This window comes from Microplitis mediator, chromosome 1 (assembly GCF_029852145.1).
Source record: "Microplitis mediator isolate UGA2020A chromosome 1, iyMicMedi2.1, whole genome shotgun sequence".
Taxonomy (NCBI): domain Eukaryota; kingdom Metazoa; phylum Arthropoda; class Insecta; order Hymenoptera; family Braconidae; genus Microplitis; species Microplitis mediator.
Genome location: NC_079969.1, coordinates 4,844,005 through 4,870,941, shown reverse-complemented (window position 1 = coordinate 4,870,941; position 26,937 = coordinate 4,844,005). Strand labels below are relative to the sequence as shown.

The following is a 26,937-nucleotide window of genomic DNA, read 5'->3' as shown; positions in this document are numbered from 1 at the left end:
GTACACACGGGCCAATTCGGTTATTGGTTATGTGTCATTGGTTTTATTAATGAACCAAAAATATCAACAGTATTTTTAAGTTTTATTAGTTTGAAAATGATCATTCGAATTTCATAGATAAAACAAGTATTTGATTGAACAATTATTAATTACTCATGATACGAAACCGAAACGGTTTGTTGGCTATAAAAGTTTGAACTTTATTCAACTGATTACATTAGAGGAAAATTGATAGTATGTTCGTCGATTCGCAATGTGGATGTACATGTAAATATATAGGTATAGTTGAATGTAAGTATGTTGTGTTTTGTTCTAGAACTTTAATGAATAAATCAATTTTGATTAATGAGTATTCAAAAGATACAATTCAATTGCACGACTGATAATGAATGAATGAAAATTCGAAATAATAAAAACAATACCACAGATAACTGTAATTGTAATTTGAGTCAACTTGGATAATTTAAATTAATTGTAGTCTAACAGAACATCATTACATTTAATGATATTCGTGTTCTACTTTTTAGTAGGTTTCTATAAATCTACACTGAGAAAAAAACTCTTATCGTATTTTCTCACCATAAGAAATTATGCTACTAAGAATTTTTGATCTAATCTATTTTTGGTAAAAAAATTTGAAGACTTCATACAAAATCATTTTCTTAATGGAAAAAATCCGAGTTTATTTCAAGATTTTCCAAGTTTTTTTTTCAGTGTAACTATTGGCTTTGTTTTCATGGCGAATTTTGCTATAGTCTATCATAATTAGTCGAATAGGTTTCAAAAGTACTATTGATTCAAAAGTTTATATATATACATATATGTAATAAAAAGATGCTGTAACACCCATAGTGCCCACAATTCTAAATGGATCTTCAAGCAACTTGGCACAGTTATTTTATAAGCAATTATCTCAATCGAGCCTCGAAAATGAGCCAAATCCGTCAACTAGTTCAGAAATGGCTGACATTAATAATTTAAAAACTCACAAAAAATGCGACTTTTGAATACATCTCAAATAAATTTTGAATAGAAAGATCTTGCTTATTCCCGTAAAACGACCGTTAAAGCTGATACAATAAACGTCAACTTCCTTTCTTTTTTATTTAATCATCGTTTTTACCCATTTTACTAGAGTTTTCAGTTGATTTAATAAGAAATCTACTTCTATTTCAGTTACCAGACGGCACTTTAATATTCAAAAATACATTAAATTTTTTAGTAAAGTATTTGGTTCAAAAACGTTAATTCAACTCGTCTGAAATTTGCTTGCAATGAATTTTTTGTAGGACAAAAGTGTTTCAAACAATGGATCGTTAATCAAACGTATCATGTTAAAGAGATCTCTTCAAAGCTCTCTTGGTATACCATTAAAACACGAATTCCCGATAGGGTATTGAATTCCTGATGTTCATCGGTCTCAAGGGTGCGATTAATATAAATATAATCAAGTGATCGCAAAATAAAGGGTTCAAATAGTTAAAGTTATGATAATTTATATCGATCTATTGTTTTTATATATATGAAAACATCTTTTGAAGTATACAATCATTATAATGAGTTAATTTAGTTGGGTTTCTTTATGATTGATATGAATTCAAGGAATTTACAGCTGAATAGTTAGCGGTGAAGCCTTATCCCGCCGCTTCGCGTTTGAAGTTTGCAATTAACCAAAAAGGTTAAAATCGAAGTGTGCAATAGACAGAAAGTCTTACTCAGCATTTCATAATTTTTCCTGTATAGTCGATAGTAAAACGACAAATTAATGATTTCTTGAACCGCATTTCCGCTCGACATGAGTGTCAAAAAGACATCTTATTGGTATCATAAAGTTATCTAAAAAATGACGTCATCTTCCTGATGTCAAAAAGATATCTGACATTCATGCCGAGCGGGTTAGTATTTTATACTGAAATATATCGAACATTGATAGTATTTCGACTCGTTTTTTCCGTGCAAAAGAAATTTTGTGGCTCAGGTAATTTCAAATTTAAAAAAAAAAGCGCCAAAAATTATAACTTTTCTACTATTGGTTACAAAAAGAAGTTGTAAATTACCCGAACAATCTAAATTTTTTCATGTACGATAACTCATATCACAAGTTTTCCTGATGACGTTTACGGAAGGATAATCTTGAAAGCTATAAATCTCAGAAAAAAATATATCTAATCTGAATATGAAACAACTTTTTTTTTTTCGTTATTCGAAATTTTTTTCTTATATTTTGTCATGATGTTTTCTTATTATATTTTAAAAAATTATCTTCTGCGGCTATTTATTTGACCCGAGTGTCCTCTCAATAAAGATTATTCTACTTCATGAAGTAGAAAATCTAAGAGATTTTAAAATGAGACCGCAGGAATGCATTTTACACTATTTTATCATGCGCCGTCGGTGGTTTTATGCTTTGAAACCCCGTACCTTGAGGCATTTTTTTTTTCATATTTTCAGAAAAGAATTAGTTATCTCTATACTTAAGATAATTTATCGTACTAGTTAACGTGAAATATATAATTTTTTTTCTAGATAACGATAAAAATAAATACGGCTAGAAAATGACAACCTTTCATTTCAATAACTTTATCTATATCTATATCATATATATATATATATATAATATGGTAAATAAATATACATATATATTGTCTTATTACCACCATGACATAGTTTGTCATATAAAAATATCAATCTATATTAACCCTATCAATATCGATTTACTCTTTTTCTATCTCTCTTTCTTTGTATTTTATTTTATATATTTTTTTTTTTATAATATTTTTAGAACCAGAGAATATGTAAAAGTTGTAAACTAGAAAATTCGATAAATTCAATCAATTGTAAGTTGAACTTTGTTTGCGTCTTTGTTTTTTTTTTTTTTATAAAACTTTTAAAACCAATATTTGTTGTAAATTTGATGAAAAGAAAAAAAACGGAATATAATTTTTTTTATTTCTGTACTTTCTAAGAGAAAGTGAGGCAAAATGACACCATATTTTTCTCACGTGTGGGGTAAAATGAATTCTGATCAGGATTAATATTCAAAGTTAAAATTCATGTACAATAAATTTTCCAAAATTTTCACTGCATTCTATTTGCAATTTTATAAACACAGAAAAATTTTTTTTGCAGTGTAAATTACTCGGTGTAAAAATTTTGGTGTGCAAATATGTACCTGAAGATCGGAATTATGTACCCGAAAATGACAGGCCAGCCCAAACTACCCCAAAATTTGCCTTTAGACACAAATTTCATAAATTATTATCATTTTCGTTACGTGAAAAACGTTCCGATCTTCAGGTACATGTGTAAATTACACCAAATATCGTGCTAAATTTGCATGGTGTGAATTAAAATTTTTTACACCATCAAGCCTGTAGACGTCTAATTTATGATACTTTTGCGTTAAGAATACTCATAAAAATATTTAAATGCTCAAAATTATAACAAGTAACACCGAATGGTGTAAAAAACGTAAATTACACCATGTTAAAATTTCACGGATTAATAATCTGCATCATGACTTTTCACTACACGGCCGTGTAAAGTTCTCGGGCCATTTTCACACCAAAATTTTTTGCAGGGCATGAAAAATATGGTGTCTAATTTGTCCCCACAGCCCATCGCAGACTGAGGACTCCTATGAGATGAAAATCAGTAGGATTTAATATCCGGAAGTGGCATTAATAAAAAATGAATATGGCTAAAGCAATCTATTAACACGCAAACATATTATACCATTGAGTTTCCGTGATCCGTTGGCGCCTATAGGTCTAGATTGTAGTAATGGGTGTTAGTGTAACGCCGCCAACCCATTGGAGGTCAGTGGGGTAAGCGGTTAATCCATCGTAAACCAGGAGTTTGTCTGTTTAACCAACATGTTTTGATACTTCAACTTCTACGTTGATATTGTTACAGTATATACGACGATGACGTGGAAAAAATTTATATTAGCTTGTATGACAATTGATCTTCATGACGTCCTGTTTATCTTTTGTAATCACTGAAGAGCTTATAGCGTTTCGAGCTTAGTTTCAATAGTAGGACGATGCTTTTCTAGTGGTAAAGGCAACACTGTTAACGGTACAGCTGATGCCGTACGATCAATACCAGGCGTTGCGGCAAACTCGCTATAGTGTAAGGTCACGTGGCTTCATCTCGTCCTAGTACTAAAGTCATTCCACTTCCTGCAAGGATTCTTTTGTCCTCTTTTAATAGCTTATATATTCCATTTTTTACTGCCGAATGTACGATATTGTTTGTACGAAACATGAAAAGAACCTTTATTCTTTTCAACTCAATTTGTATAATTGAAGCTCGCTTGGTAATTAGATTAAAATCTGATTATTTAAGTGCAGTATAAACATCACTCTGCTTATTTTTTTTTGTTACGGAAAATTTATCTCTAAATTTTAAATGTTTTCTACCTCTGTCGTTATATTCTATGAATTTTTCCGCAGACATGGCGATTTTTTTTCAAAAATATTTTATTTGAACGTAAGTAGGGAGGGGGGGGGGAATTTTTTATGAATATTTTAGTCCAGAAAAAATATGGGATAAGTTGGTCCTCAATAGTGCGATAGTTTTAGAATTTCGACCGAAAAAAATTTCGTTTTTACGAAATCGGAAATAGATGCAGTGAAAATTTTTTGAGTATTTCTATAGAATGAATTGTAACTTTTTTGTTTGAAGAAACGGGACTCAATATAGATTTTTTTAAAAAAAAAAAAAAAAAGGTTGTTCAACTATTCTTTTAAATTTTTCATAAAATTTAAGATTGTCTAGCGCAATGTACCTTTTGAAAGTTTAAAAATAAATCACTGGGGAAACAATCGTAAAAAAGACAGAGAATTCATGATCCTTCACTAACGTAAATCCTATAATGTGACCTAGATGTCTTTGGATTTAGATAGTCACAGAGTATCCTGTAATCCAGCGTAAACCTCATGGAATCAGGTATAATTTTTATTTCTACACATGTTTACATTCCAAGATTCACACGTACACAGAAAAAAATAATTCTTGACTGAAGCTCGCATGAAAATACCATATATGGAGAAATATATAATATATAAGTGGCCAAAAACGATATATATTTTCTTATGTATAATATAGTAAGTTCTAATATAATTAATTATATACGTAAGTTTATGAGTTAATACATGTATTATATATATTTATAATCATATATGTAAACTTATAAGTTAGTACATATATGTATTACATATATTGATAATTATATATGTAAATTTGTAGGCTAGCACACATATATATTCTGAACACAATGTTTGAATCTTATAACAGAGAGAGGAAGGCAGAAAAGAATAGATTTTATTTATTCTTACATATATGGGGAGACTTATATGGTTCTATATATCGAAAAATATACAAAAATTTATAAAGTTAAATACATGGTACATATATCGCGCCATATAATGATGAATTATATATGTATTCTTACTTGTTTCCATATATAAATAACATTTGTTTTTGAATATATTAAAATTATAAGTTTTCAAATATATAAATAATATATTGAAGTTATACGGAAGTATATGAAATCATATAAGAGAAAACATATATAGAAATATAATAAAATCGGCCAAAATCTATATATAGTTCTATATAAGATTTCATGTATTGTCACATATATATTTATATCTGTAACATATATATTTTAATACATGTTTGCCATATATGATATTTTCATGCCGGAGGAAAATATTCTTGATTCAAGAAAATCTTGACTTGGTTCCCAAAAACGTTTGTCTTCCAAAATATTTTCTTGACCCAAGACGTTCTGTGTACGTACACAGAAAAACAGGATTTCTTTGCGCAAGAAATTTTTTCTCACCTCAAGAGAATTTTTTCTTGTCTCAAGAAAATTTTTGTTTTCAATTCATGATGCAAAAATTTCCTAGAGACAAGTAAAAATATTTTGCGTTAAGAAATTTTTTTTCTGTGTACAATAAACAGACAATTATTCATTTTAACGATGAAAAAAAAATCTTATAGTGACATTAAAACCATATTATTATATTTAAATTTATGTGCACCATTATAATAACGATAAAAATATATTTTCAAGGATGAATGGAGTCAAGCTGAATGGGGGGTCAGGGTTGATTCTAAGAATAAATTTATAAGAATGTTAACGACGATTATAATGCAAGAATGGCTAAACTATTTTACCATACAGTAACCAATAATCGATAATAAAAAAATAAAATGAAAAATAAATGATTTTTTTCTTTTTTAATATCAGTAATTAAACAATAAGGTCGTACCTTAGCTTGAAAAATGTCACTGGCCGCAAAGGACGAGGCAGATTGCCGATGCTTTGTTGTATCTACTTCAACTTTTATGCTCTGCCATTTTCATTGTTCTTTTACACTTTCTTACCCTTTACCTTTATTCAAAACTTGTGATCGATGGAAGAAAGTTTTCTAAATTTTCATATCGTCGATTTCCCGATCGATTTATTCCAGGATCTGTAAAAATAATTAATATCTTCATTAGTCCTCGTAAGAAAACTGTGTCATTTTTTAAAAATATTTATTTATATGACGATGCGATAAACGTTTTATCAATTTCATTAATTATCATAAAATTTAATAAATAATAAATTGAACACTAAAGTATATTGTATACACACTGCAAATTCACTCTAATAATAACAAGTGTGTTATTTAGACGTGCATTGAATACACGGAAAAAAGTGATACTAGAATTGAACCTACTGAACAAATTTTATATCGATACTGTTTTCAAATATAATGATACTGAATTGGTATCGCTTTCTGATACACAATCTGTATCTAATGTATTTTAAATGACGCTTAGCATACTATATATTATATATATAGTTTAGTACACATCAATAGAATGAATAGAATGTATATATTAATATAGTTATAGCCTAAAAACTTTTTTGGTCTTGTTCCCTGTTTAGAAAATCTCATAGAATCCAATAGATTCTCATAAATTCCTATAGAAATTTTATAAGAATGAATGAGTTCTATGAGAAGTGTTATACCCTTATTAAAAGAAGAGATTTAAAGTGATTAGAACAAAAAAAATTTTAAATACTTTTGAATACTTTGAATACTTTCAAATCGTCCTTCTTATGGGCATTTAACATTACAAATCGTTATAAGTTACTTCTTTCAATAAGGGTAGTTAAGCATGGGACCTTATACATACAGCTATAAGAATCTATCGAATTTTTTAAGCAGGGTTGTTACATTATATACATAATGAAAACGCCTTCAATTTTGTTGGTGATCAAATTTCAAAAAAATTCTATTCTTAATATTTTTTTCATTACCGAGACTCGAACCTAGATCCTTCTGCACATCAGTTGAAGTCTGGCAGCACTCTGCCAAACCACGAACTAAATAGTTATGAAATCTTGACAATGCAAATGATAGCGATGATTGAGCTGTTTATAAATTTTTACTGTATTTATATAGAGATCAAATGTACAATTTTGAGGTCAGAGTTTTTTATTTGAAAGATAGTCGATACTGATACCACTTTCAATAGTGATGTAGACTTACTAATTGGACTACTTATCAACACTATTAAGAGCCTGATCAACACTAATCACTTTTAATAGTGCTGTAGACTAATCGGACTGCTAATGATCATAAATAAAGGACTTATCAAGGCTCATTATAAGAATAAGGCTCCAATACTGTTGCAAAACTGACTAGTGGGAGTAATAATGATCATTAATAAAACACTATTCAACACAGAGTTTATTAAATGAAAGTTTTTAAATTAATTACACTAGTGATACGAGTTTTTGAATATTTTTTAAGCGACAAATCATGTTTCTTATTATCATTTGATTGTACAAAACTGAAACATGATACACTAGTCATAACACAGCAATGTTTGCATGAATGAGGACATGGGGCCAAGGCCGATGGGGTTGCAATAATCAACAACTCGCAACCACATTCAACCAATAACGTTACTTCCCTCACTCCTCAACCCTTAGTCGTCTGGCTGTATAATATATTATGAATGCGAAAAAACTAGCCTATTATTTTAAAAACTCAACAGTGGTAAAATATTATAACATTATAAATAACTATTATTGATTATATATTATACACGATGAGAATTTTATGGTAACAGTTACAATATATTATAGGAATAGTTCCCATAAAAATCATGATTACCATTCCTATCTATATGGGTTTCATTCCTATATAATATCGCAATAGTTCCTATAAAATTATAGTAATAATTCTTATGTCGTTATGGTAATTGTTCTCATACTACTACACTGAGGAAATTAAATAATAGGAATTACTATCAAGTTATGATAAAATTTTTTACCATTAATCCGATAGTAGTGAGTACTATCTAGATGATTGTATATATTATCTAGATTGTAACATTCACCATATTTATAATAGTTGTTACAATCTAGATGATTTATGGAATCATCTGGATAATATTCACTACTATCGGATTGATGGTAAAAAATTTTGCCATAACTAGAGAGTAATTCCTATTATTTAATTTTCTCGGTGTATGGTAACAGTTACCATAATATTATCGTGGAAACCTAAACATGCAAACCTCTCAATAAGACAATTTATAGATAAATTGAGAAAAATATAGATAGCCCGAACTGGGAATCGAACCCAGACCAATTCGGTATCGCGCCGAGTGCTCTACCAGTTGAGCTATCCGGCCCTATACTATATTCCGTTCAATTTGATCTATAACTTATTGAGCCACACCGTCCATCGTACGGTAATACACCATTTAAATATAGTGGAAACCTAAACATCTATCATAACATCTATAAATTTCTCATATTATGATAACAATGATCACAATATTACGGTAATGGTTACTATACTATCAAAGTAATCGTTACCCTACTACTATGGTAATAGTTACCATACTATCATAACAATCACTACCACAATGTATGGTAACAATTACTATAATATTTAGAAATTCTTCATGTTATGGGAATTATGATCATAATTTTATAGTAATGGTTACCATACTATTATAGTAATCGTTACCATACTATCATAGTAATCACTACCACAATGTATAGTAACAATTGCCATGACATTTAAAAATTCCACATGTTATAAGAATTATGATCATAATATTATAGTAATGGTTACCATACTATTATAGTAATCGTTACCATATTATCATAGTAATCACTACCACAATGTACGGTAACGATTGCTATAATATTTAGAAATTCTTCATGTTATGGAAATCATCACCATAATTTTATAGTAACAGTTACCATACATAGTAATCGTTACCATACTACTATGGTAACTATTACCATAGTGTATGGTAACGTTTAGCATAGTAGCATAGGAACAATTACCATAGTAGTATGAGAACGATTACTATAATACTATAGGAATTTTTCACATGTATTATGGGAACGGTTACAATTGATTTCTCGGTGACTATGGGAACTATTGCCATGAGTATGGTAATAATTACCATAAAATATGGAAACTATAATCACAATTATAGAGATTGTTCCTATAGCTGTGGAAACTTTTCCTAGTAATTATTACCATAACCTTATGGGTTGATATTTAATAAACGTACTGGGAAGAGTTACCATAATTTTCTCTCCGTGTATCATGTTATCGATAACCCCAACTATATCACAAACTTAATATTTTTTAATGTAGACTATACCGTAAATCTATTTAAATTCTATTAGTAATAATTAATTACTAATATTTATTACAAAATAACTTCGATTTTTACGTCAAACAAATACAATCATTAAATGTTTTATTTTTTACTCCATCGAGAATACTTATAAGTATACTCGAATATTGATTCTGGAATACTGGGTTCAAATACTGTTATAAATTTCATAAAACTTTTTAATTAAATGGATTAAATTATGGTAAGTTTTAATTTATTTTGAAATGGCATTAAAAAATTACAAGTTATTATTTATACAGTAGGAATTATTAAACAAAGGCATAATAATTATTGAGAAAATCTATAACAAGGAACTACTAATGTAAGTTTTAATGCATTAACGAGTTTCTTGGTGCAAAGTTTATTGTATAGTGAAATTTGAAATGCAGAACGCATTGTTAGTGAACTGAGAAGTATTATTATTATTTTTGTTTTTGAAGTAGTTCGCAATGAAAAGTAGTTTTAGTTTGCATTGAATATTATTTTTAGGTGGATTTCATAAAGATTCGGGTAGGATATTTATCCAAATGGTCGATTTTCATAGAATTTCGCCTTAATATATCATAATTAGTCGAGTAGGTTCCAAAAATTTATATGCGCATATATTTAGCGACAACAATTTAGGATTGGATTCAAAAAGTCCCCGTCTAAGTTACCAAATATCAAAGAGAGCGGAAACGTTGTTTTGTGTGAGTAAGAAAGCTTATGTACACATGGCAATATTTACAAATGAATGAGTAATGTACAAATAAGGGAATGTGAAAACAAGTTTTCATTGTGTGAAATATATCTTAATTTATGAAATACGCTTTAAATAGTGCTACTATAACTCCGTTGGTAAATGCCTTTTGTTTTAAAAGGAGTTCAAAAATCACCTGTATAATTAGCGTAATAGCTCAATAGCAATTTTGGTGGTATATACAAAAAAATATATATTCGGGAATATATACCAGCAAAATTGGATACATATGAGAATACTAAAGATATAAGCTGTATATATCTTTTCTAGCGGGCCCGAGAAAAAATGGTTGGATCTGATTATGTTGGAATATGAGGAACTGCGTGACCTATGCAAAGGGAATTAAAAGGTTTTATTAATCACTGTGTTACTTTATTAAAAGATAATCAACTATTACGAGAGAAATGTTTAAGTGTGTAACTGAATCTAGAATATTTGTAAATAGCAAAGTATGAATGAATTTAATATGACGTATTGAATGGTCGAGATCTTCCTTCAGACTGATTTGAGTGATGGTCATCGGGTCATCGGAAAAGGTCGCAGGTAACAAAATATTACCCTTACCCTCTATGTTTCCTCTCTACAGGCCTGTGGGTTACCAGTCATTTTTCGTTGCTTATTTCAACAGATGATATATAATCATCTGTTGAAATAATAATATCTGAACGGTCAGATATAACTAAATCCAAATATTGGCAAGATCTAGCTATATATAATTATATATGATTATGCATAACTATACATAGCTTTGCATAGTTATAGATGATAAGACTTTAAGTATTATATCTGGTTATATATAATTAGATATGATTATATATACCTAGATATGGTTAGATATAATTATATATGACCATACAGAAATTTGGATATAATTATATAGAACTATATATAGTTAGATATAATCAAAATAAGCTTTAGGTCCATTTTTAATCATTTTTACCAATTTTATAAAATATGAAGATTCAAAGTTAAAAAAACTGTTTTTTATAAATCTACTTGTCGCTTTCGCAGCCAAATGGCATCTTTTCAGTATGATGGCGTATCACAAAAAAATACTCTCCGGAAGTTCTCTGAATATTTTCAATGCTCTATTTCATTGCTCGATGTTCAGTAAACATTAATCATAAAGTTTGATAAGAAATATTGAAATTAAAAAAAGAAAAAAGTTTCTGATTGTTTCACGAACTCAACTCTCATAAAGATAAACACATTGGAAATTCATATTTTTTAATAGTTACTCATTGATGTGTACTTTGGTTTGTTTTATTATTTAAATGGAGCGGAAGATCAATAAAACAAAAAATTCGGTATAAATATAAAAAAAAACATTAACAATAATAATAATAAAGTGCAGTGAAACTGAAGTACAATAAACGAGCAAATAGTGAACATGTGAAACATATAGACCAATCGATCGCTCCGCTATTTTTACACTCGAGGCGTTTTACATAAGTGTGTGGAAAATAATAATAAAATGTCAATGATGGAATAAGAAAAAAAATATACAAACATTTCACTTTTTTAATGATAAAAAATAATGTTACTCTCTTTTTAAATCAAATTCAAATTAATTTCTGAATGATTTTTATTACAATCTGTTCAGTAAGAAGTAAACAGTAAAAACCAATCACATTTGAAAGTAAATATAAAGACGTATTCATTAAATTGAATTCAAGGATTTAAAATAGATTAAAGTGTAAACGATTGAGTGAGTAAATTTATCCTGATTGAAATTAAATTTTTATCAGCAAACAACAAACGAAAAAAAAAATTAATCAATTATTATTCCGTATTAATTTTTTATGTTACGCAAAACAGTAAATTGAAATACTTTTCACAAAAGATTCATATAAAATATCACATACAAATGAACTAATCAATTTTTGTATTGAATTGTTGGAATTTGTATAATATAACCTACTATTGTTAGTTTGAATATCAATTTATCAAAAATTGGCTCGTTCATTTTTTTGTTACTCCACAAATTGGCTGCCCAATTTCAAAACACAGTAACTGACAAGAATAAAATTTTTGAAATATATATTGAATCATGTCCCCGAGACTCTACTGGAACTGAAAGTACCAAAAAATCGATTTTGAAAAATTTGTCCCATACTGTGTGTTTTGAAATTGGGCAGCCGAACTTTGGGTGGCTCAAAAAAAAAAATTCATATATTTTTTAGCTCTTACCATTTGAAAAACTCACTGATTTTAGGCTTAAAAATTTAAGTTTTGGAAGAGACAAAGTTCAAGAATTTTGAAAATTTTGGAAATATCAAAAACATTTATAGTCTTTTTTTTGTTACGGTGAATGTATATAGAGAGCAGATGGTCTCCTAAAAATTCCATATTAAAATATGAATTTTGAGAAGAAGCGCAAGAATTACGAAATTTCACACATTTTTGATATTTTTGACTTTTAAGAATTAGAAAAATTCTTTAATTTTTGAGCGACCTCTTAAACTGAACACAAGTTTCTGAACTCAGATTTAGTTAAATTTTTTTTTATCATACATCAACTTTTCAAGGGGCAATGGCGAAAAAGAAAAAATCAAAATTTTTTTTGAGCCACCCCAATATACATGATAATAAAGTAATTGTGAGTTAAATTATGTAAAAAAATAAACTATCCAGTCTTAGTTACTTCCGAAGATGTATAATTAATGAAGTTAGTGATCGATGAGGTAAAATTAACAGCAATTCAAACTTAATACTGACTGCATATAAATCGCAATAAAATTTGACGTAAAGAAGTGTCTAATGACATTTATGTAGGTATTTGTTGAATGTATATAAGCCTGTAATATCGATTTATTTTAATAGCACTATAGAGTTTCCTCCTTCTTTACTAACGTCTTGTTCTATAATCACTGTTTCAATGGTAACCTTCACCTAGTCGCACAACTATTTAGATCGGTAAAAACTTGGTCATGTAAAGCATGACGATGTTAAGAATGAGAACAGAAAAACATAGGCTTATATATTTATCCATATCTATAGCCTTTGTCGTAAAAGATACTTTAAATCAGCGCGTTTATTGACCGACTGAAAAGTCTAGTCGACTAACAGCTTTAGTATCGACAATTTTTTTTTATGTATCTGAAGAACGGGACGTTTTTCGCACAATAAAAATGAACAAATTTATGTAATTTGACTATAACTCATACAAAAAAAAAAAAGAATCGGCCCATTACTGGGTCGTGAGTGGCTGCCAATTTTCAAGCATCGGCTGAAGATCGGCTAAATATCGGGTGATAACAGTATGCCAAGCATTGGCCAATCATGGCAATCAATCATCGGCCAAAGCTTGGTATCAAGCTCGATCAAACCGTTGGCCAACGACCGGCGGTTAATTGTGCGCCGTTTTTATAAGCAAAAATACGGCTGCCAATGATTTACCATGCACGGGCCAGTATAGTTAGCGATTTATTGACCAATCATTGCAAACCAGGCATCGGCCGATCTATGGGAAAATTTCTAAGCTCGGCGACTTTATATGGGAAGTCAAAATACCTGTGATATTTTTACATAAATAAGTAATAAGTGAAAATTTTTTTAATAATCGATAATTTAAATTAACTTTCGTAGATAGAAAATAGTGTGTGTTTGTAAAGAGTAAAAACAGTAATGTATAAAAAAACAACTTTTCCATTTATGGATATTTTCCAATAGAGAGATGATGAAGTTTTCAAATTTAATTAAAAAATTGAAATTGAAAATAAAGTTATTCGTTTTTTAATTTTTTTAAATTTCGCTTGAATAACTCAGAAACTATTCCATCAATCAACCCTTTAATCCAATCAACTGGAGATGCTGGTAAAACTTTTCGAATGTTACTAATTCTAATTCGTCAATATGTAATTCCTTCAACAGATGTATGTTAGAAAAAAAAATTATTTTTTCCATTTTCCTCTGAGCTTCTACAGTTCAATAATTCGAAAAATCAAATGAGATTCAAGTTTTGTGAACCCTATCAATTGCCTTGAGCTGCATTGAAATTAAAGGAGTAGGTCAAGAAGAATAAGGAACCGGTGAAATAAAACGAAATCAATGCCCGTCAACAGAGTTCAAATTTTCTGTACGGAAATAAACGTCGTCCTTTTTTTTCAGTGCACAATACATTTAAAAAAATTGATGAAATTGCGTAATTTGCCAAGTATTTCAGAAAAATATCTAAACTGTCCAAAACTGACCACGAACTGCAGATCTATCTTATGGCTTTTTTGTGTGGGTGAAAATCGATATTTTTAAATTGATGTTGAATTTCCCAACATATTTATTTCTGATAAGATTTAGCTTGCGAACGCTATCTGTTGAACTTTAAAGTTTATAAATTCAATTTATAAAAACTAGAATCTTTTTATGTGAATTTATAGTTTGCGCTTGAGAAATTTTTATTTTTTATATATTTTTTACGAGCGATCCGCAATCACAATATGACTGCTTTAGTACAACTATTAAATTTATTTATTATTGAGTTTAAACGTAATTATCCATCTATTAAATTACTCACAAGATTTTAAATTACATTTTCCGTCCAGTTCTCGTTATAAGACTACAGTAAAATTTTTACAAAATTAAAACGCTTCTGCGCAGGGCCATTTCCTGACCAGGAAATAAACTGATTTAATACCCGCATGGAAAAGCTATGTATTATTGTTAAAAATATATGAAAATATATATGGTGAATATGTGATAAATATATGGCGGCAAAAATATATATATATTTATGAATATATGTTTTTTACATATATCGGATTATATATTTTTAATAATATATTTCTTTTTATATAATGTTTTATATTTCTCTATATATATTATCTCATATAATGCTCAATATATTTTTGTCATATATGGACGGTATATATGTAATTTATAAAGTATGATATAATAAAATTTATATATATTTTGACTCATATAATTAGTGATATATTGTCTGTATATAATTGATCATACATGGAAGAACTTATATGTTTAAATCTATGGTTTGCGGAATATTGAAGTTATATTTTTCCAATATATTATAAATTATATTTTTCTCGATATATTGAAAATTATAGTCTTTATATACATATATTTTTTGAGAAGCTTCCCGATAGCATAGAAATAAAAATTTTAAACTAAAATGCATGATTTTTATTATATAAGATACCATAGTACAAAAAATATGTATAGTACCATATTTTGCAATATATTGGACGTTATATACTGCAAAATATATGGAGTACCAAATATTTTGCAATATACTGGAAAACTTATATAAAAAATATATATCATACTGTATATTAATAAATATACTACTTTCAATACAATATATCAATATATAATTAAATATACCAAGATATATATGCTAAACATACATAAAAAAAGTTATATCGATAAATATATAATTAATATATTGTAGCAATATATTTTTTTTCAATCTATTATCATATATTAATACAGCAAAAATATAAATATTATTTTATATATTGTGCAATATATCACATTATAATATTCATATATTTTGAAGTATATTTTTTCACATATAAAGTTTTTTCATGCGGGTAGATACTATTTAATGATTATTGATGATATTTCATTTATTTTCGTCGCAAATTAATAAAAAAAAAAAGAAAAAAATGTTATTGAATAAAAATAGATAATTAAAACGATTACTCTATTCACTACATTCACATTGACACTTTCAATCGACAATCCAAACAATAAAAAAAAAGTACAGAGGCCATAGAAACTATTGTTTCCAGGTAGGAAGCGTAAAGTTTTATCAAAAGCTGTCAAAACCAAAGAGGAAAAACAAATAACAAATGGCTTCTGCGTTTCCTCTTCAGCTTTGAGTACAAGCTTCTTTTCCAATGTTTCTATGAATATGAGCAAGCCATTCAACTTATTTTTTCTCTATTTGGCCTTCAGTATCCATATATGGCTTTTATAAGTTTTTAGTCCTCCATTTATTTTAATATTTTCTTGGCTGTAAAAATGAATGAGCGAAAATTATATACATGTCGTTTAAAAACAATCATCAATAATTTGTATCGGTTATATAGTTTTTTTGTAGCCTATTATTCTTTATGTTGTTTCTATAAAAAGATTATATATGTCACTGTAAGTATATAGTTATAAAGACAATGATCAAAAGACCTGAATTGAACTAGTTTTTATTTGTTTATTTTTATTTTTTTTTTACAACACGCGATCTCTAAATCTCAAAGAAATGATTGATCATGCGATCAGACATCGAGTTTAAGTTTCTTCTCTTCTGCACATAAAATATTCAAGAATCATAAGTTAAGAAAATAGAAACTGTCGAACATTAATTGAGACGGATTCGGTGACCCAGTGGTAAAATTTGATTATGCAGATAAGTTTTATCAGGGAGATCAAGAACGAAATTTTGCCAAAGAAGATTTCAAAAGTTCGAGTGGAAAACGTATGTCGTTATTTATTTCTGTTCATAAATGACGTGAAATTAGAGAACTGGCCTTCGGGAGTTGATTGTTGCGTTTTTTAATGAATTGGGTTCTCGTGAAAGTTGTGAAAAATATGCAGAAAAACTTTTAATTTTCATATATCACGATTTACGAGGTTCATTTTTTACTGAGATATTTTTTTCAGGGAGTAGGAATATTAAATTAAAAAAAAAAAACTCGTATGGAGTCAAGAATATAATGAAAAAATTCTCTTTTTTTCATTCATTAAAATTTAATCCTAATGATATTTATTTTAATTTTCTATAGTAAGTGAATTAATAATTCCAGCAATTAAAAAATTCAAAATTTTTATAAAAATTTATTAAAGAAATACGTGGAGAAAAATACCCTCGAAATTCTATTAATATTTGATATATTTCAGTATAAAATACTATTGCGTAGTGCGTTGAAGACGATTCTAATTTTTTTTTAAAATATCAAGTCCCGAGTATAGATTTTATATGGGACTTGGATGGGATGACTATGGGATTTCCTTAGAAGTAATTTGAAGACGATTCTAATTTTTTTTCACAACACCGAGTATAGATTTTGTATGGAATTTGGATGGAATGGCTATGGGAAGTTCTGAGTATGGATTTTATATGGAATTTGAATGGGATGACTATGGGATTTCCTTAGAAGTAATTTGAAGACGATTCTAATTTTTTTTCACAACACCGAGTATAGATTTTGTATGGAATTTGGATGGGATGATTATGGGAAGTCCTGAGTATGGATTTTATATGGAATTTGAATGGGGTAACTATGGGATTCATAGGAAAATATTTTACTTTGTAAATATTTTTACTTACTCGATGACTAATACAGCTAAACAGTCTTTTTATTAATTAATTAGATTATTGGTGATTGAAATGGTGGGCGTAAAATTGCGTAATTTTTAAATAAATTACGTATAACATAAATAATTATTCAAAAATGTACACTGCAAAATTTAAATTCCCTCCAGATAATATTTATTAAATTTTTAAATTTTTTTACATGCAATACATTTATTTTCTAATTTCTATACTTGGAATTTTTTATTTTTACACCAATTTAACGTCGGTATTTAAACACCGCCTACACAGTGTTTCATTTTAACACCGCGCGGTGTTTAATTGAGTCCATTTTTAACACTGTTAGAAACTTCATATGGGCTAAATGGAACATTATGTGGTGAAACTCCAAATCTATACTACATCGTGTAAGAAATAATGTATGGGAAGAACCTCCACCATCTAACAACCGTACGAATCAAGTAATTGTTACACGGTTAAAAATTGGTCACACTAATTTGACACACAATCATCTCTTGACACGAGCACCCGCCAATAAATGCTCAAAATGTGAATCAACTCTAACAATCTAAAATCTTCCAGTAGAATGTAGGCACCGCAAACAGGACCATCAAGCTACCAACGGAAATAACAGAATGTTTAAATGACAAAAACAATTTAATTACAGTTCTAACCCCGCTAAGAAACTTAAAATTGCTCAATAAAATCTAATTCTCATCTTATGTAAACTGTACCATATGTACACTACTGAAGTCGCTCATGACCTTTGTTGTTTATGCGACTTTGAAATAAATAACAAAAAAAATAAGTGATTCTTAAGTACATAAATAATTTAAATTATTTTCGTTTCAAAAAGTGAATTTATTAAGCCAAATCCTGATCTACGCTTTGATACTACGTCTGAATTTAAACAGTATGAATACCTAAAAAGATGTTTGATTACGAGTCTTGTGAATTTAATGACACGAAAATATCTTAATGTAAGCATAATACGAAAAAAAAATTCTTATTATCTTATCTTGGGTGGAAATTCGTTCTATGAATAATTTTCCTCTTATATTGTCCCAGCTCATTGACACTTTACTCAGACGATCATTGTTGTTATCACACTTTTCAACACTCTACACTGTATTAATATATTATTTTGAAGTTCATGAATTATTCATATACATACAGGGGATGAGCCGCATGTATAATTTTGATTGACGAACATTGTTCGAAATTATTCATAATTAAAAAAATGTTAAAACAGTTGTAATGTAAAAAATGTGATTTTTTCAAATTTTCGAAAATGGATGATCATAAAAAATGTATCTTTGTTGTTTAAGTACTAGGGTGGCTATGACAGATAATATCATAATAATAAAAGACAAAGAGCAGTATCAAGATGACGCACAAAAGTAATATCGGCACACGGAGAAAATTACAGTTTTTTAGTGCAAAAACATGACCGTCGTATGAAAACTTCGAGTATTATAGTTTGCATTGTACACCGTAAAAAATTTGGAGCCAGCGTATATAGAAGATATAGAGATGTAGTTTTCAAATTTTAATTTTTTTTGTTCTTTTTATGATGTGAAGCGATAATGAGTCAGAGAGTAAGCAATAGTGCGATAGTAAACATCCTAAAATGGACGGTCTGAGTAAAAAGTTCAAAATGGCGGGGTATCAATACCGCATCTAGTATTCTTCGTGGTTAAAAAAAGTAATGACAATAAAGTCACTGCACTATTAATTTCCCAAAATAAATAATTTCCAAAAATTATATAATTATTTACTGTTGTAAAATGGCTGGTGGGGTGTTAAAAGATTTATCTCAAGTTAACAAAATAAATTACAAACTTCAAACAAGCTGAAATTGAAATACTTCAGTTACCCGGTGCACGGGGTTAAGTAGGCTACTATTCGCCTCCGGGCTTAACCGGGTGAATACAATGGATCTCACTAGTGTTTTGGTTCTACTCGTACTAGTAGAAATGGAGTCTTGGGTGGGTATGTCAACATCAGCCTTTCTGAAGAGTTCGTCAGCATTCTTGAGACGAAACTATCGCAATTAAGATGCCACTATGTCATTTTGTACACAAAAGACATTAACATTCGTCAGCAAACGAAGAACTAAAAAGTTGACTACATTACTTGGTAATTATTAAGTTACGTTGTCTCGGCATCGTAAAAAATAGAATTTTTATTGCACTGTTAAAGAAAATTATATCAAGTACAAGGCCAAGGAAACTTTTTCCCTTCTTTGAATGTACATCTAAAATAAATGAAAAGGTGATGAAAAAAATAGTATTTTTTTGATCAACTTTTAAAAGTTCCCGCCATACTCTGTCCTTCTATTCCCTGTATACATTTATAATGTTGAGGTATTCATACATTCAATAAGCTAGCCCCGGTCTCCTTTATATGTAGGTTAATTGATTTAATGCAAAACACGAACACAATGGTTGAGTTTGAATACAATAGGATTGTATGTATAGTTCAAAAATTTTCTGTAATACACCGGTTACGTAAAACCCCAAAGTGATATAGACTTTTTAACTACACAGAAAAAAAGGATTTCTTAGTGCAAGAAATTTTTATTTGTCCTAAAAAAATTTTTAACTGCCTCAAGAAATTTTTCGAATTATAAATTGAAAATTTTAAATTTCTCGGAGCGAGGATAAATTTTTTTAGAGCAAGAAAAAATTTTTTGAACCAAGAAATTTTTTCTTGTCCTAAGAAAATTTTTGTTTTCAATTTATAACACAAAAAATTTCTTGCGCCAAGAGATCTTTTTTTTCTGTGTATGAAAATAACGTTAAAAAATTATAGTTTAAAAGTATATATATATCGCATAGTACTTCGTAACCACAAAAGATAGAGGCATGAAAAATATTGTCAAGTGCATGTTTCAAGGTACGTTGAGAGTAAAAGCTTCGCATTGCAGTACGAATCACTCATAACGATTCGAACAATAGTGCAATTAAGGTTAGTGAAAGAACAAGGTATTATTCGATAAACGAATCAAACTTTAAAATAATTGTCCAGAGTATGATAGAATGATATTTACTTATAAGTAGTATACTATAGTTTTCCGCAAAAAAATACCTTCAGTTGAATTTTGAAGCTGATTAAATTTCTAAATCTATTGGAAAAAACTTTTTTCTGCCCTCCGGCCGGAAAGTGGCAACTTTCGGGCCGCTGCCCCAAACGAAGTTGCGACTTTCCGGCTTCGTCGAGCAGAAAAATAGTATACGCACCTTGGCCAGTAAAAAAGAAAGCCTCAGACCACATGTTTGTCAGCCTCGGCTTCGCCTCGGCCAACAATTACATGTGCTCTGAGACTTTTCTTATTTTACTGGCCTAGGTATGTAATATACTATTTCATTTTAACTGAAGTGGAAACACGAGTTTCAATTTATCTCAAGTTATTTTGTTTCGAAGAGCTTTGGATATTGATATTCTGTTTCAATACAAATAATTACGAAAAATATCATGTGCGACATGGTATAAAACACGATTTCAAACCATGTAATGACAGCCTACTTAACATGGACAGCCAATCTCACCCTCGTCTTGCTTCATCCCTTGTCACAAAATACATTATTTTTTCTATTTCTTGAGTAACTCGAAACTTATTCGACCGACTGATGTCAAAATATCTTTAAATCTAATTCATAACATATTTCGGTCTCTCTAGAACTATTATCTGAATTTATTGATTCATTCAAATCAATTTTCCTTTTTTGTATTTAAAGTATTTTAAAGTAAATCATAAAATGTCAAGATTGCAGAGAGTGAAATCGGAAATTCCACTCATGTGATAAGACTGCGTACATAAGTACCCAAGTAATAATTAATTAAAAAACCTCACTTATAAAATCTATATAATTATTTTTGCTTATAAAAACTCAGATAAAATCATTCGATATAACATTTGATAAAAAAAATTAAATGATAATGCACATAGTGTTCAGAAACTACACTTTTTAGATACTATAATCTCAAGCAATCATTTCAATTATCTCAAACTTACCCTGGCCAGAACTTAACAGAGCAATCCTGACCAGGGCTTCATGCGATAATCGTTACTAGGGTCTTATACAACAATTCTGGTCAGAACCTAATAAGACAACCCCGGTCAGGAACCTAATCAAGTAATTTTGATCAGAACCAGATCCTAAGATAGTCCGTGACGATAAATTATAAATTATAGCAATAATTTATAAAAATAAAATTTTTTTTTTTCGTGAATTCTATTCGGAAAGGATCCACTATACACAAAAAAAAACAGTGTAGCAACAGAACAATTATTTACCAAGTTATAAACAATCAAAGTTGGTGCTTGAATTTATACCCCTCAAAAAGCACGTTTTTCAACCTTCAATTGTTTATACCTCGCACAAAAAATTTTTTAGGTTCATGAAATTTGGGATAGGAGTAGAAGATACTTTAATCTAACGATCTATGTGTTTCACGTTCTAATGCGATTTTTTTAAACACAAGTTGTTCATGTTTTAAATTTAGGGCCAATACTTTATGACCAGATAGTAATAAGGTAATCCTGACCAAGGCCTTATAAGGTAATTTTAACAAGAAACTAATGAGGTCACCCTGACCAGGACTTCATAGGGTAATTCTGACCTGGGTTTTGTAAGGCAATCCTGACTAGGTCCTCATACGGCAATTCTAACCAGGTTCTCTATAGGTAATCTTGATAAGGGCCTCATGGATCTTCTGTGTTACATTCCTATCAAACTTTTTTGCAATCCTGATCTAATACTCTCTAAAAACAAATTAGTGAAAATCACGTGACAATCGCTATTTGGCAGTGAATAGTCACTTATTGCCAATGAAAAGTAAATCACTGTTTAAATTAGTGACATACTTTTCATTAATAAACAGTGAATACACTGTAAAAAGAGCGTTGTTAAAAATGGACTCGTTTTAACTCCGCCCGGTGTTAAAATAAAATTACACCGGTGTAGGAGGAGTAACTCACCGGTGTTAAAAATACCGGTGTTAAATCGGGGTAACTGGTGAAAAAACGGAGTAATATTGGTGTAAAAGCGGGGTAACCGGTGTATAAGCGGAGTAATACCGGTGTAAAAGCAGGGTAAACTGCGTCCGCTCGGAGTATTAATTTTAAAGATTATAAAACACAAAAAATGTCAGTTCTTTATGAAAATTAATAAAAAATATCATTTTTTAACAAGTATAGTGATCGAGTAAGTAAAAATATTCACAAAGTAACATATTTTAACACCGGTAAAGAATATCTACACCGACGTTGGCGTTATTTTAACACCGGTCTAGAATATATTTACACCGGTGGCGGCGTTATTTTCACATCGCTTTCGGGGGTAAATATAATACCGATAATTTTAACACCTACACCGCTTGGACTTACCCCGGTGATTTTTTACAGTGTAGTCACTATTTTCACTATTTTAAATTTAAGAGAGTAGTTCTGCATGAAATATAGAATTTAACCTATCAAATTTTGAATTTCTATTGTAGGAAAAAGGGATTTTGGTACTGTAGTAAGCATTTGTTTCAATAACACACATTCTGAGAATATTTATTAAATAAAAACATCAATGGTATTAATCTACGATTACCCGTATGATAACATATATAATTTTTTCCGCTTAATCTTCTTGATTGAGATATTCTCATCGGGTATTATCTAATCAATTTTATTGTACAGTTAAATGAGATTTATTTATTAAACGATATAAAAATTATACCTATGATAAATTTTAAAAATATCTACTTCGGATGTATAAAAAAGTTCACCGAAAATACTTCAATTTTTTATTATCATCGGAAACAAACAAATTCAGATAACAAATAATAGATTTTTTTTTCATTTTCGTTAATAGCTAGCGTTTGAAAGTTCGTTGTTATGAAACTTTTTAGAACGAATTTGTGTAACACAAATAGGGTCAATTAAAAAGTTCAACTTTTTGAAAAGTATCATTATTTTAACAGATCAAGTGGAAAGTCTTCAAATAGAAATTCAAGAGATCAAAAAATAATTCAAAATAAAAAAAATGATTGGCTTTTAAAAATTATTTAGTCAAAGCTGATTAAATATCGGGATTAATCCAGTCAAGTGGTTTTGAAGTATAATTCAAAAAAAAACTTTCAATAAATAATAACTGTCTGTTTATTTATCAATTGTTGGAAATAATCTTTCACGTTGAAAAATTTCATCGCTTTCAAATAATCAGCTTCGATCTAGATTAAATAAATTCACAAATTGACTGCGTCATAATATCTGATAAGGCTTTAAATCATCCTCTTGAAATCTTGGAAATTCCACCGTTTAAATAAATCCGAGGAAGTAGTACACAGTAGTTAATTGTGATAGAGATAAATACATTAGATTTATCATCCTGCGGATATATATATAAATCAATATTACGAAGAATTGATTACCAGTACCGATTGTGTGAGAAGCCAAGATGTACAAACTTTTTATTTCGCTTGTTCTTTGTACGGTGGTGGCTGGTAAGTTTGTAAACATTTTGTTTTATCTTACCAATCAAAAGTAAATATTCTTTTAATTTAAAATTTTAAAAACGTTTATATTTTCTACATTAGAATAGAAGTTATTAAGAGTCGTATAAAACTGTGTTGTGGATTATTTACTCAGTGATTTTGAGTATTCTAAAATTTTTTGAAAATATTCAAATTTATAGAATTGAAAATATTAGGGTACTGTTTGTGGCCACTGTTATATTTTTGGACATTTCATACTTTATTTTAATTAATAAAAAAGTATAAAATATAACTTCCATTGTAATAGTGTGATAAAAATGTCTCCGTACACATTTGAAAAATTAATTGTCATTGCGACTTTTACAAATGATTTTATCTACATTTTTGAAGTGTCCAAAATTGGCCAAAAATGGCACCTCTACCCTATACTAAATTCCTTGAAGTCATCAAATTAATATTGAGTTAATTATATGATTGTATTAAAATAGTTTTCTATTTCAAATTTGAATTACGCGGGCAATCTGATGTTAGTTTTAAAAATTGCTATGTTCCATTGTAATTTAAAAAAAAATAGCAACTAAGTCTACCGTAAGATGCGTTTTTGTGACTGATGCTGTTCGTTTGAATAACTAACACTCTACATGATTGTAAGCCTTTCAGTAACCGTAACTTTTATTCAAAATTTCTACATCGAAATTTGAAGTTTTAAGATGCGGCATCATAATTTATACTAAAGAGCTTAGGGTTTAGTGTTATTTGTCCGTAGTAAAAATTGTGATTTTAAAAGTAGAGTCCACAGTGAAAATGATTATTAAGAAAAATTATAATAACATCATAAATTTAACTGGATTTTTTTTCCGTGCAAGCTTTGAAACAGTCAATAAATAATGTAATATAGAGCACTGGATTAATAATTAAATATTTTTTACAGCGGATCCATTGAGGGATTTCCCTTTCAATCCTCAATTCCACGGTCGGATTATAGGAGGCGAAAATACGACAATTGAAGATGTTCCTTATCAAATAAGTCTACAAATCTACGGCGGCCATAACTGTGGTGGCAGTATAATCTCAAAAGAATGGATTATTACAGCGGGTCATTGTGTGTCTCAAAGTACTAGCACACATACAGTTCGTGCTGGTACGACTTATCACAATATAGGAGGCTCTCATCACACAGTTGCTGAGATTATTCGACACGAAGGTTATGGTTCAGATGAATCAGGATTTCCGATAAATGACATTGCTCTAATAAGAGTAAATGAAGTGTTTCAATTCGATGAAACCCGACAACCTATTCCGCTTTTTAATGCCGATGAAGAAGCCATACCGGGATCAATTTCCGTTATCACCGGATGGGGAAATACCTTTAATGGGTATCCTGATAATTTACAAACTGTTGATGTGCCAATCATTTCAAAAGCACAGTGCAACGATAATTATTCCAAGTACGGTGGGATTCCGGATAATGAAATTTGTGCGGCTTATCCAGAGGGTGGTAAAGACGCTTGTCAAGGAGATTCTGGCGGTCCTTTAGCTATTGAAGGACGACTTGCTGGACTAACATCTTGGGGAATCGGATGCGCTCGTCCAGAATACCCTGGTGTTTATACTGAGGTTTCAGCTTTCCGATCTTGGATTAAGACAAAGACTGGAATTTAATTATTACTTCGAATAATCTATTTATTTAATTAATTATCATTAAAATTGTAATATATTTGACTTTAATTATTATTTAATGCTAAATAAATTTATACATAAGGACCAAAAGTATTGGAATACAATAAGCAATAAAAAATTATTTAAATATAAACCCTTTGGTCAAATAAAATTTTATTTTTTCAAAAATGTTTTATATGAGGTAATGAGATAAGTTGGGAACCCCGGGAAATTTAGGGCAAATTTAAAATAAAAAAAAATTCTTCTGTTACTGGAATTATTTCTTTTGAACTCAAGAGAAATAGAACAATATAATACTAGGGGTTTAAATGAACTGAATAAGGAAAAGAAAAAAAATATGCTGGTAAAAATATTTAAGTGACTACACTGCTCGGGGTGATAAATTTGCCCTTCCTGTTCTAGACACCGTAAATACATTTGCTAACAAAAAAAAATTGATTACAATTGTCTCACTTCCCTGGAGCATTACCGACTTTACCCGGTTCTCATATATATATAAATGCCATTTATAAAACTTTGAATAGAATATTTATACTTAAAAAACTTAGGGATTCTAGTAAGAATTTTACAAGATTCCTGTAAGGATTCCAAAAGATCATGTATAAAATCCGTTCCATTTTCTTACAGGGTTTCCTACATAATCTATATCAGTTTTTTTAACAAGAATTAGCGGGTGGGGCTTTTCATAACGTGTTAGTACAGTATAAAAGTAATAAACACGATTTAATTTGAGTGAGTTGCCTAACCTTGACAGGTCGATAGTAAAGCTCAAGCTCTCCGCTTGGCATTTGAGGTGTACAAAATAATCATGAATTTTATAGGATTAAAAAACGATGAAAATGTCAAATAAAGAACTAGGATTTTTTTTATGAATAGACTGCAGAAATGCATATTTTTAATGCTGGGGTATTTATCTCATCATTAAATAGTTAAGCCATTAGCTAGCAAAAATATAAACTGTGAAGATAATGATGAGCCTTGATAGTAAGTAGCAAAAAGTATGCAAGTCCAATATCACTGTATCCTAGTACGACGACTCTCATTA

General features: G+C 29.3%; 2 protein-coding genes across 20 annotated transcripts in view; one reads left to right on the top strand and one right to left on the bottom strand.

Moving 5' to 3' along the window:
- The window catches only part of LOC130678182 (glutamate-gated chloride channel), a 74,119-nt gene that overhangs the window by 36,275 nt on the left and 10,907 nt on the right, over nucleotides 1-26,937 (bottom strand). For all 19 annotated transcript variants that reach the window (XM_057485234.1, XM_057485235.1, XM_057485251.1 and 16 more), the window contains exon 2: nucleotides 6,285-6,488. The gene's annotated coding sequence lies outside the window, so the exon portion shown is untranslated. The remainder of the gene's footprint in view (nucleotides 1-6,284; nucleotides 6,489-26,937) is intronic.
- Nucleotides 24,062-26,019, top strand: LOC130678184 (trypsin-1-like). Its single transcript, XM_057485252.1, has 2 exons — nucleotides 24,062-24,221; nucleotides 25,144-26,019. Exons 1-2 carry the CDS (start codon nucleotides 24,176-24,178, stop codon nucleotides 25,872-25,874), a joined length of 777 nt encoding a protein of 258 aa, XP_057341235.1. The 5' UTR covers nucleotides 24,062-24,175; the 3' UTR covers nucleotides 25,875-26,019.